General features: G+C 29.0%; 1 protein-coding gene across 1 annotated transcript; it reads left to right on the top strand.

The window, feature by feature from the left end:
• Positions 1-7544: 7544 nt before the first annotated feature.
• On the top strand, positions 7545-7889 carry LOC123922575 (cysteine proteinase inhibitor 5-like). Its single transcript, XM_045975279.1, has one exon. It carries the CDS (start codon positions 7545-7547, stop codon positions 7887-7889), a length of 345 nt encoding a protein of 114 aa, XP_045831235.1.
• Positions 7890-13978: the final 6089 nt, after the last annotated feature.

The raw sequence follows: 13978 nt of genomic DNA, 5'->3' as shown, positions 1-13978 counted from the left end.
AACATTGGTTTGAAAGAAATTCCAATTTTTTTTTAAAAATATAATTATTTTAAATAAATGTTTCAGTTTATTTGTTTTATTATTATAATTATTGCAATTTACTACCTTACTATTTGTTTTTTGTTAATATTAATATTAGTGAAAAATTTCGTTAATCTATATTATGTAAATAAAAATATTACTCAAAGCAAATATTAATTCATATGATAAAAAAATAAAGAAGGAAATAATATTAATATTAAAATTGTCACACAAAATAATTAAGAGACCATTAAGAAGGTCAACATAAATTTGAATGCATACTAAAAATAGCAAATATAGTCACCAATGAAAATATTTTAAATGAGTCAAAAAATGAAAATAATTTAATAACACAGTAAACGGTAATGCAAAATAGGAAACACAATAAAAGTAATTTATCATCATATTACATTCATAAAAAACAATAAATGCAAAATGGTAACAAAATAAAGTTATTTAATTTAATGTTTTTTTTTTGTTTTCATCATCGATATCTGGTCAACTGGACCGTATAATCTGGTTCGGGAATGAGTTTTGGTATCAAGTAGTTTCAGTCCTCTTCCGATCACGGGGATTGAACTGTGGTCCTTCCTACCATGTCTAGCGTCAATCATTACTGAACCAATTAACTATTGATGTATTTTATTGAATTTTATATGCAAAAACATCACATGATTTCATTTTTGAATAACATTATATTTTAAATAGAACATTGTAGCAATAATGTTATCGATAAAACAATACATTACTCTATGAGTCATGACTTAAGTAACTTTTATCTCGGTCTTTGTTTATTATAATGATGAAATTTCTAGCCGCTAGGTTACTTCACAAAAAAAAATAGTCATTAGTGTCACGTTGGTCAATTTCAAATTTCATGATCAGGGAATGCCAACAGAGAAACTTACACTACTGCTAGCTGGTGTTCAATCACGCATTTGTAGAAAATGAATCAAGTTCTTATCAATTGAGATAAATTTTATTAATTACACAAAAATATATTTAACCCAAATAATAATCTAAAATTAATATGATAACACACGGGGTAGAAACATTTTACATGAGATTATATTTATATACACTACATATAAGATATAAAATATGTTATCACACGGAGTACAAATATTTTACATCGGAATAAATTCAAATATCATTATATTTTTATAACAAAATATAATTACTATGAAAATATATAATCACATGTAAGATATCACACGGGGTAAAAATATTTTATATATAAAAAATTCAAATTAATATCATTATATTCTTATAACAAAATATAATTATTATTAAAATAATTTTTAAAAATTCATTCATAATAAAAAATAATATATATTTTTACAAGTAAAAACTAACCCGTGCACCTTGAAATAATATATATTTATGTGAGAACCATTTTTTGTCAGACTTTATTTACCTCGTGGCCGAACTTTAGATTATCGGGGCCCAAAAAAAACATATGAAAAATCTAAATGCACCTTGAAATTCAAAGTTGAATTGCTTACGTTATAAATTACTAGAGTCTACCAAAAGTCTCAAATACTTTTAGACGTATTTAGTATTTTAACTATTGTGAATTAATATTTCAGTAGAAGTATCCAATTAATATGAAATCTTATACTTTTTTTAAAAAAAAAAACTATACACGGGGTTGAATATTTTACAAGTAAATAAATGAATGTTTAATATAAATAATACACGGGGATGAATATTTAATACACAAGGAAGAATATTTCGCAATATTTGTTAATATACGGGGATGAATATTTTACAAATAAATAAATGAATGTTTATTATAAATCTTATACACAGGGATAAACATTTAATACTAAAAACTAATATAGTCTTTCATATTATATATCCATGTAACATATATAACTATACATCACATTTCTAAAAAAAAAAAAAAAAAACTACACATCAGATTGAGTGTTTGAATGTCTATATTTTTTATCTTTACTTTTTACTATTTTTTAATTTTTTCGAGCCTTTAATGTAATTGTCACTACAAGAAAAGACATTTTTCGCAGCGACAAAAGCCGTTGCAAAATTTATAAAGTTGCTGCAAAAGTTCTTTACTCCAACAACAAAAAAGTCGCTGCTGGTTGTTGCGATAAGTTCCGTTGCAAAAAGTTTTGCAGCGAAATTTAATATCGTTGTTGTTAGGAATTTTGCCAATGACAATTTTTGTTGGGACAAGTTAATAATAACAACCAAGATTGTTGTTATATCCAACTTATCTTAACGACTAAAGTCGCTGCCATAACATATTTTTTTTTCAAAAAATTATAATTTTTGTTGTTATATTTTTATATTTTTCAATAACCAAATTCTTAGCCATATTTTGATATTTAAATTTAAAATATTTTTTATAAATATATTTTAAATTAATTATTCATGTTAGATTTTATATTAATTAAAATATATTTATTAAAATCATGTCACTATATTTATAAAGTAAAATATATCAACAAAATTTGCTTAACATAAACACATTAAATTATCATAAAAGACTATTTACAAGATGAGATTTGTTTCCATTGAAAGAATTAGCAAACCAAACATAAATCATCAAGAAATAGAAAATGTGATTACAAAGTACAAACATTCTCAAAAAAAAAAATGTGATTACAATATTAATTATTTCTCCTAACTTTATTTTCATCATCTCATCCTAAACTAGCTAGTTGTAGCAGTCATGGTTCCTTGCAAGTTGCAACTTCTATCCAATCAAGCCTTATCAGTTTAGTATGACAACTTCTATCCTGCATTTAATAATGAAAATGAAAATCAATATTAAACTATTAACACAAGAAACAAAAAGTAATATGTATGAGATTAAAATTACCTGGGCTTTTCTATAGCACTCTTAAAATGCAGGGGACATGCTTTTTGGTAGGAATAGATTGAAATAAAAAGATGTAACTTTTCTATAGCACTCTTTCTCTTTTTCTTAAACCTGCAATTTTATCTCAACTTTGTTTGAGAATTGGCATGTGAAAGAAGAAGAAGAAGAAAGAAAAATTTGTTGAAAATAAAAAGAAAATTAAATATCAATTAAGACGGAAATATAAAATCAAATTAGTGTACCTTCTTGAAATAAATCAATATCAGCACTTGAAAAGTTTCAATGCATTGAATTTGTATTATGAATTAAGAGTTCAAAATGAGATGGTTGTTTATGATGAATGAAAGTAAGTGGAGTTTGGTTTGTAAAAATGGTTTTTCATATATACAGTTTCAAGAAAATTTAGCTTATAAGTAGCAGAAACTGCACTTTTTTGTGTCTGGCCATTTAAATCATGATTATCTCCCACTAAGCCACTACTCAATTTATTTATTTACTGTATTTTTTAATCTCAAGTTTGATAAAAAGAAAAACAATGAAAGAAAAGCAAATTTTTAAAATGAATATGGTGCGACGTGAATTGAGGTAAGGTAGTTAAGTTTTCAATGTTGATCCACTAACAATATGGATTGAATATAACTAAATTAAATTAATGTTTTTACTAGTATTGGATTGAATTGAATACAATTTTTTTTTTTTACTTAATTTAATTGAATGTAACTTAAAAAAAAAAATCATTCCACTCATCTCAAAATAATAAAAACTACTACTTGGGTTTAACTTAAAGAACACCATATTATATATATGCAGGACTAATATTTAACTTTCGGACACTTGATTTATTTATCTTAAAGATAAAATCAATATATATAGCAATTAGAGTTCAAATTCCGGTAAAATTTTAGCCACTAAATTACTTAAAAAAAATCCAACAATGACGTTTTTGTCAAAAACTAGTATTAATATCTTTAGATAAAATTCAAAAATACACTATCATTAAATAAATAATTAACAAGCGATGAATGAAGTTATTGTCAGAAAAAATAAAAGCAAGGAAAAGTTGCTAAAAAATAATCAAAGTGACATTTTCTTAAAAAAAACATGAGGTGGATTCTCATAAAGCAAAACACAAGTTGAATGAGGATGTACTTTAACTGGTCCAACGTGCACGACCATGTATGTTATAAACCGCTTCGTTAATTTTTAAAATAAAATAAAATTAAGAAAATATATTTGGCAGCGGACTCACAAAATCACTCATATGTATTGCTACTAAATCATTATATTTGCTAACAACATTTAAATTCTTGTAAAAAAGTCGCAGCGAGAACTCCCGATTCTTGTAGTGTGTAAAGAAAGTTAAGACAGATGGTTAATAATTGTTTTAAAAATCTTCAAAACACTTTGAGACATGTCTATTACAGTGTCACAAAGTCGACAATGAAAGTTATATAGTGATGATTTTAGTTTGCAACATGAGTTGCACATTCTTTAGGTAGATATTAATTGGAAAAATTGTTACAAGAAGATGAGCTCTCTAACTCTTTATATTAGACTATTTAAGTCAAAATAATTAGCAAAAGACACATTCAATGACCAAAGCAGCTATCTAAAAAAATAATTTAAGCTAATATATATATATATATATATATATATATATATATATATATATATATATATATATATATATATAGTGGGCGGTGGGATTGGTCCCCTTGGATTAGTCGGTCCTAAGACCGGATATCAAGTTTTCAAAAAAAAATAATATATATATATATATATATATATATATATATATATATATATATAGGGAGTACTTCAAGTGAGAGCAATGTCTTATAATGAGAGATGAGAGGAGAATTTAATAACCCTTAGATTAGATTTACGGTTGAGATTGTTAATTAATTAAAAAAACTCCTGTACACTGTTTTCTTCTTTCACGTACCCACGTTTCTGTTTTGTGAATCACTTCTCTCTTCTTCTTCTTCTTCTTCTTCTTCTTTTCTTTTTTCTTTTTTCTTTTCTTTTTTTAAAACTGTGAACAACTTCTCTGCTTTTCATAAAGGCCATCTTTTAGTGTTTTTTGTCTTCCTAATTAAGGGTCAGAGAGTAAATCTAATTTTCTTTCGGTACCCATCAAACCAAAGAAGGAACAAAGATATATAGAAACAGTCGAACAAATTGGGGAATGATTGTTTTTTGTATTATTTAGTTGCATACATAATGTATGAGAAAATGCCCCAAGTATTAAATACATCTTTTGGTTGTCTAGTTGGATTTGCTTTATATCACATTACTACTAATTACTCATCTATAGAGTATTAACAATTTTGAGTGAGTCTAATTATTTGATTATCTATTATTTTGTCAAATCCATTGGTAGCTTCTTCAAGCTCTTCATATGTGAAGCAACGCAAATTGGATTCAATTTCAACAAAAGTGCCACTTTTGCTAGCACTTCTAAGCTTCTTCTTGTACTGAAAAATGAAGGAGATGCAGACACATATTGCTACAATAAATGCACAGAACCAACCAAAACCAAAGTTTGTCTGTTATTATTCTTGTTCACAATTATTGGAATTGTAGGAACAAGGGAGGTATTATCTTTTCTCACTTTCAAAAAGGCCTTAGAACCAAGTGTTACATCAAATCTCCCATTTGAGAGTGGTAACTTCTTCTTCCAACAACTATTACCTTCCCTGAAAATAGCCACAGAACACAAACAATCTTCCATACAAGCTTTCTTACATTGTTCTTCAGTAAAAGGCTTTTGGAGCACAGAATCTGTCAAAGGCCGATCAATGTTAATCAAAGTCTCAAATTCATAGAGATCATTTATGTTTTTACTTAGTTCGCCCTCTTCACATCCTTGTATTTTCAAGGATCTTAACATTCAGGAATTGTTCTTTCTTTTCACAAATGTCTTTCAATGGGCAACTGTAATATGCATAACATAAACAACACCATTCAAAAGAACCAAAAATGACATTCAGGAACACAAAATCATGAGCCAGGAAAAAGCACGGGATTACCTCATACGATTGGAGAAGATGATTACAAAGAGAGAGGCAAAAAAACAGTATAGAGAGAAGGGTTTGGGTGATGGCGGCACTGATATTACGGAAAACTTTTGCGGCAAAACAGAAACGTGGGTGCGTGAAAGAAGAAAACAGTGTACAAGAGTTTTTTAATTAATTAACAATCTCAACCGTAAATCTAATCTAAGGGTTATTAAGTTCTCCTCTCATCTCTCATTATAAGACATTGCTCTCACTTGAAGTACTCCCTATATATATATATATATATATATATATATATATATATATATATATATATATATATATATATATATATATATATATATATAGGGCTCTCTTTTCTTCACGTTTTCCAACCCTAGCCGTGACCACTTTTCTAATCTTCTTCTTAGTCTATTAGAGAGGAGTGGTTTAAAATCAATTTTGGGCTGGAATCACCCCTCCAAAACTTTTTTTATTCACACAAGAAAACTTAAGACATTTAATTAATGATAAAAGAAGCAATACAATTTGGAATTACATCAAAGATATTGGGCGAAGAGTAAGATAGAGCCGCCCGTGAAAGAGCATGAGCACTCCCATTTGCTTGATGTCTAGCAAACACAACTTTGTAATTGTTTTGATTTCTAAGAGAAGTCTTACAATGTTGCACAATTAAACCATATTCAGAGCGATTTAATTTGTCTGCGCACACATCATTCACCACTACATGTTTACAATCAAACTCAATAAGCACATGGTGGTAATCATAAGAGGCAACCCATTGAAGGCCTTTAAGAAAACTCCAAGCCTCTGCCTAGGCTGTTGTCTTGGCAGCCATGCACCATTCAGAGCTTGCTGCAATGTATGTACCTGTTTCATCTCGCATGTCGCAAAACAGCTCCCGCATGCCAACCTTGCTCTCAGTCGCAAATATTGCCGCGTCCACTATCAAAAACAGTTTTAAAATCTAACACAATATAACTGAAGTTGTCTTGTTCAGACCCTTAATTTTTAGCATATCAATTTTTTTTTTTTGTTTTTTTTGTTTTGTTTTTGACTTATGTTTTAAAATATTTTTAATGTTAATAAGATAGATGTTATTTTTTTATTATAGTTTTTTTTGTTAAGTAATCTAATGGCTGAAATTCCACCCTTAAAATAGATAAGTGGAATGATCGGAGTTCGAACTTCTACCGTCTGCATTGCCAACTGAACTAAGCACACATGGACTATTATAATTATTTCTACGGCTTAAAAAGATATTACCAAATTGATATATATAACTTGGGTGAAATATCGATAAAAATTGAAGGATGTATATATATATATTTGACCGTTTAAGTAATAAATAATATTTGACTACTTTATAATTAGAAATAAATGAATAATTATTTAACATATATGTAAGCTTCTTTAATATAATGTAATATTATTTGACTAGTCTTCTTTAATTTAATGTGATATTATTTGACTAGGTTGAGCAATTGAAAAAGATTGATTTGACTTAATTTTATATATTAATTATTTTCACTAGTAAATAAATATTACCAACTTCATATATAATTTGTGTACTATATATAATCCTAATCAGCTAAGACTTACTCACACAAGCAGTATTTGTGAAGCTTGAAAAGATAACAATTAACATTACAATCATGAAATTTCAATCCCTTGTTCTTATTCTCGTCGTTTTGTTTGCCTCAACTGCAACAAATCAAGCAATATCAACAAGCAATTCGAGTCTTGTCAACATCAGCGATCCACATGTGATCGAAATCGCTAATTTTGCTCTTACAGAGTACAATAAGAAAAATAATGAGGTGAAATTGAAGTACGAGAAAGTCATCAATGGTATATCCGCAATTATTGATGATGAGACCAACTATTGTCTCACCCTGGCAGCTAACAATGGATCATCTTCTAACAATTACGGAGCCGATGTGTTGGAGAAGCCATCAAAAAATTACACCCTCGGATTCTTTGCACGCTTAAATGATTAAAAATATTACTTATTATATGATCATATAGAAATAAAAGTTTATGTTTTGTATATCAAAATGGGATGTGGATCTAAATATATTATATGATGTTTTTACTATGTTTAATATTAATCTTCCTTGATATATATGAATTGTTTTACTTTGAGTGTTTGAGCATCTAAGTCACATTTATTTCAATTTTGACACTCCTTTGATCGATATTCGACACCTGTAAGACACTCGTACGACATGTGTCGGACAAGTGTCCCAAAAAAATTGTTTCTTCTTTGCTTATACTCTTCTTAGGCACATTTCACACATATCTACAAGAGTTAAAGATGTGTCGAAACAACAATATTGATCGATGAGAGATTGAAGATGTAAATTTTGATTAGAATATTTTTAGCTTTTTCAAAAGTAGATGGATAAATAAAGGTAAAATATTATCATATCTAATTTTTAAAACTTTTTTTAAGAAATAACTTACTTAACTTAGATTTACATGTATATATTTTGATTCTCAATTTATATCATTTATAAATACGTAGCGGTGTCGGTGTCCTGTATTTTTTACATTAACGGTGCCGCGGTGTCCGTGTGTGTCGTGTCGCGGTGTCCGTATCGGAGTTCGTGCTTCATATATCAGAAGAATAAGACACTGACACAATCATTGATTGCATGAAACCTGTTATATTTTCGAATTTAAATGCAGGCATGACATAGTAAGAACCTAAAGTTATATCACACCCTTTCACACACTTGGATTGTACTTTGAATAAAACACAATCCAGAAACATAAAGAACAATAGTAACACTTTTTTTTAGTTTCATTGAATCAATAAGAGAGAAGTAGAAAAAGAAGAGTATGATATTAAGCAGTTGATAAAAGATGGTAAATAAACATCATTACCAATCCAAGTTTAACAAAACAAAAACTGGCAAATAAACATTTGTGCAGTCACTGAAGCTTGATTTCCAATCAAAATAAACCAACAACATTACCAATCCAAGTTGAAAAACACCATGAAATTGTTGATTTGAAAGCATCAAATAACATTAAATTTGAGGAATAAAACACCCTGATAACAAATTAATTCAAACTCAATCAAATTAATTTGAGTAACCAAACATTTATTTTTTATAATAATAATAATAATGTTTTTACACAAATCATTTAATACATCACGTCCATTTATTTTTTATATGTTAAAAAGAGTGTGTAGTAAACACTATACTACCTCATCCGTCTCTAATTATAAGACCCTGTTTGATCACTGTACGTAAGTCAATGCACAATTTTGATCACTAATATCTTTAGTTGTCTATTAGTAAAAATTATAAAAATTTAATATTTTGAAAACACTCATCATAACAAATTGAACAAGATCTTATATATGCTAATATTTAGATTTATATATTATTAAAAAAATACGGTCAGAACAAAATAAATGAATAGTACATTTTTGTCAAACAATGTCTTATAATTAAGGACGGAAATAGTAGTAATAACAAAAATATAGCGACCTAAATCTAAAAAGTAATATAGCGACCTAATTAATTTATATTAAAGAAAATTGAATTCAGATTTTTGGTAAATTGATTAATTAATTTTGATTAAAGGTATTTAATTAGGAGCATTTTGTTACTTGTGAATATATATAGACCGATTATAATAATAGTCAATCCGACTGTTCAATATCACCTAATTGGACTAATAGACAAATGAAAAAAATTGATGATCGGACTCCGAATGTATAGACATATCGTAATAATAGTCACATAAGAAACATGGTTTTAATGAAAGGGTCATAAAGTTGACTAAAACTACCGATTTTGACTGAAGATTTTGAATTTTATCTATCCGACCATTCAATGTCACCTAATTGGACTAACAAATAAATGAGAAAAGGAATTTTAATGATCGGACTCCGAATGTATAGACATATCGTAATAATAGTCGCATAAGAAATATAGTTTTAATGAAAGGGTCATAAAGCTGACTAAAACTATCGATTTTGACTGAAAATTTTCAATTTTATTTATCAGACCGTTCAATATCACATAATTGGACTAACAAAGAAATGAGAGAAGGAATTTTGATGATCAGACTCCGAATGTATAGACAGATCGTAATAATATTCGTATAAAAAATATAGTTTTAATGAAATGGTCATGAAGTTGACTAAAACTATCAATTTTGACTGAAGATTTTGAATTTTATCAATCTGACCGTTCAATATCATCTAATTAAACTAAAAAACAAATGAGAATAAGAATTTTGATGATCGGATTCCGAATGTATAGACAAATCGTAATAATAGAAGCATAAAAAACATAGTTTTAACGAAAGGGTCATGAAGTTGACTAAAAGTACCGATTTTGACTGAAAATTTTGAATTTTATCTATCAGACCGTTCAATATCACCTAATTGGACTAACAAGGAAATGAGAAAATGAATTTTGATGATCAGACTCCGAATGTATAGATAGATCGTAATAATAGTCGTATAAAAAACATAGTTTTAATGAAATAGTCATGAAGTTGACTAAAACTACAAATTTTGAGAGAAGATTTTGAATTTTATCAATCTGACCGTTCAATATCATCTAATTAAACTAAAAAACAAATGAGAATAAGAATTTTGATGATCGGTCCCCTAATGTATAGACCAATTGTAATAACAATCTCACTGGAAACGTCGTTTTAATGAAACACCCATGAAGTGTGACTAAAACTATAGATTTCGACTGAAGATTTCAAATTTTATGAATCCGACCGTTTAATATCATATAATTGGACTAACAAACAAATGAAAATAAGAATTTTGATGATTGAACTCCGAATATATAGACCGATTGTAATAACAATATCATATAAACCTAGTTTTAATGAACGGGCCGTGAAGTTTGACTAAAACTGCCGATTTTAGAAAAATATGATCAAAATAAGACATATAAATAGGGTATTTGGTTAAATGAAGTCTTATAAAATGGAACGGAGGTAATATTGTTTGGATTTTAACTTTCCATCTTCTCAAACCTTTCAATTTCAACCATGATTTTCTCAACTTTCTTCACGTTCTGCAAATTCTTTTATGTTGAAAAAATGATTTTTTTTATCCAAATTAACAAACACTAATAGTAAGCTTCTACATAAAAAAAAACAACTTCTGCGTTTTGCAAATTCTTCTCTAAGACTTTTTACCCAAATTGACAAACACTAATAGCAAGCTTCTGCAAAAATAAAAAACAACTTCTTGGTCTATACTTTTTCCCCCAATTGATGCCATTTGCAACTTTGAGTGGAATAAGCGTGTCTCTCCTTCTTCCTTGATACTAACAACACGTTGCATTCCATCTTCTTCATCCCATCATTGCATCTCAGATCCCTCATCCTATCGTTTCTGGCGGCGCCGCCACCGCCCCTATCCAGTTACAGCGGCGTTCTTCCTCCTTTCTGGGCCATGAGTTTTATCTGTCACTCTTTTAAATCAATTGCGGGTAAAAACCCTTTTTTAAAATTAAAAGAAATTACACCATAGACATCGTAAGATCTTCTGCAACTAAAAAACAGACTTTATAATATCTTTAAAACAATAAAATCAAATCCGATAATTTAACTAAAAATTTCGGATTTGAGAGATAATGAGATGAAGGAAAAATAGTGGCTTTTTTTCTTTTTGTTTATAAAAAGAAAAGAAAAGAGAAAGAAGACTTTTTAAATTGGGTGATGAAAATTCTGGATTAGAATTTGAGTCTAGATTTGTTGTTGTTGTTCTTGAAAAAGAAGAGAAAGATAATTTTTCTAGAAATGAATTAAGGAAAGAGATCGATAGCCAAGGACAAAAACGGAATCAACCAATTTCCATTTAAAAATTAATTTTTTCTCTCTTGCTGTCTAAAAACTGGTGCAACCTGCTATATAAGTTGTTTTTGTCTTAGTAGTGCTTTTAAAAATTGTTATTAGGTCAAACGGTTCCTAAGATTGAAAAAAAAAATTAAAGCCAAGTTTTGGAAAACTGTTAACTAAACCTTTCAAAAAAAAAAAGAAAAAGAAAGCAGCCAAAACCATAAGTCAAACTTGAACCCTAAAATCGGATGTAAAACCTAAACCCCACCTCAAACCTAAAATCGGCTGAAACCCCTAAACCCTAAAATAGGCCCAAAAAAATCGGACGGAAAACCTAAAATCGACCTTTATCCTGAGTTGAACCCTAAAATCAGCAGAATAACGTATAATTGGCCAAAAACCTAACCTGAACCCTAAATTAGGATCCAAAAAAATCGGACGAAAAACCTAAAATCGACCCTAAGCTCGAACTTAACCCTAAAATTGACCAAAAACCCTAAAATCAACCCAAAACCTAACCTGAACCCTAAAATCGACCTAAAACAAAAATCAAACGAACCACATAAAATCGATCATAATCCTAATCTGTACACTAAAATCGGCCAAAAACCCTAAAATCGATCCTAAACCTGACTTGAATCCTAAAATTGTCCCTGAATCCGACTTGAACCCTAAAATCAATTGTCTGTGGCATTGTTTAGCATGACCCTTATTTAATAATGTTGTACTCTACTCCCTCTGGTAACAAATATAAGCTTAAAAAACTGTTTACGCGGTGTTTAAGAAATTTAGTTAAGTGTAGTTAATTTTCTTGATTTAATGCAAAACACGAGTTAAGTTTACTATATTACCCATTTTGAAAAGTGTAAAAGTGAAATAAATGCCTAAAATAAAATTAAATAAGGGTATATCTCTTATAATATCTCTTATAATATAAGCGTCGATACACAAGCAAACCCTAAACCTAAATTAATTCCCTCCATTTTTATATTGCTATTTTTTATTAAAAAAAATACAAGTTTGTCTTGACTAGGATTCGAACACACACCACTTTATTACAATACAACATTTCAACCACTATAGCATGTAGACTAATTGTGATTAAAATTATGTCCACAAAGGGTTAAGTCTGACTCACAGTATCAATCAATTAAATTTCTTGCGGAATTAATTTACATTAATTAAATCTGACTTATTATTACGAGATTGGAAAAACGTGCTCTTAAAGGAAAAATTATTTTAGGAAGTAATATTGTTGATCAGGTTTTCATACCTAGATTTTCTCTGACACCATCTGACGTAAGAATTCCTTTTAAATTTCAACGGCGACAAATTCCTTTAATGATTTCTTTTGCGATGACTATTAATAAGAGTCAGGGACAATCTTTAAAGTATGCATGTTGGGATATATCTTATGTCGTCCATGTTTTCACATGGACAGTTGTATGTTGCGATTTCTAGAGTTACTTATAGAGAAGGATTATAAATATTGATCATCGACGATGATGGTGAAGATGAAGTAGCAAAGTTTTTCACAAGGAAGGGGGGGTTTGAATTGTGAACCTTTTAAAATTAAACTTAAGTCACAAAATAAATGGTTAGTAATAAAATTAATTTTGTGCTCAGTGAGATCGTTCTAAGAATGATCTGTGCTGTGTAAAAACAGATGCAGAAAATAAAAGTTCAAGGGAAAGAAGATAAACACAAAGAGTTATCCTGGTTCACCCCTAATCTTTGGGTTACGTCCAGTCCCCACCTCCTGTGAGTTTGTCCACTAGAATCACTTAAATGTTACAGATCCAAGACTTACACATTCACCTTGATCTTGACCTAAGATCAACAACTTACCAAAGCTCCTAGAGCTTTGAACTTTCCTAGTCACCTTGACCAAACAACACTCAATCAATAGTCACGTATTGACTTGAGCAATTACAATATAGATGATTTGTTTCTAAGCTTAATTTCAGACTCACTATAAAAGAGAAGCTTAGATGAAAGCACTCTAAAGAGGTTGGAACTCAGATTATGATACAAAAGAGTGACTTAAAAAGGACTTTGAGCTAAAGAGATTGAATGGGATTTATATCACTTGAATTGCTTGAAAACTCTTGCTCTTTCCCTTGGACTTGATTGCCTTTTATAGATGCTTGCTTGAGTTTGAAGCTTGGCCTTCAAGTATATCAGTTGGAGGGCAAAATAGAGCTGTTACTCAGTGCTCTACCTTCAGCAGACAACTTCTGCATAATGTGCAGATTCTCTG

This window comes from Trifolium pratense, linkage group LG4 (genome assembly GCF_020283565.1).
Source record: "Trifolium pratense cultivar HEN17-A07 linkage group LG4, ARS_RC_1.1, whole genome shotgun sequence".
Classification (NCBI taxonomy): domain Eukaryota; kingdom Viridiplantae; phylum Streptophyta; class Magnoliopsida; order Fabales; family Fabaceae; genus Trifolium; species Trifolium pratense.
This window is presented reverse-complemented; position numbering and strand designations above follow the sequence as displayed.

What these genes read in the sequence shown, in the direction of transcription:
- LOC123922575 (XM_045975279.1), top strand. Translation starts at nt 7,545, where the DNA reads ATGAAATTTCAATCCCTTGTTCTTATTCTCGTCGTTTTGTTTGCCTCA.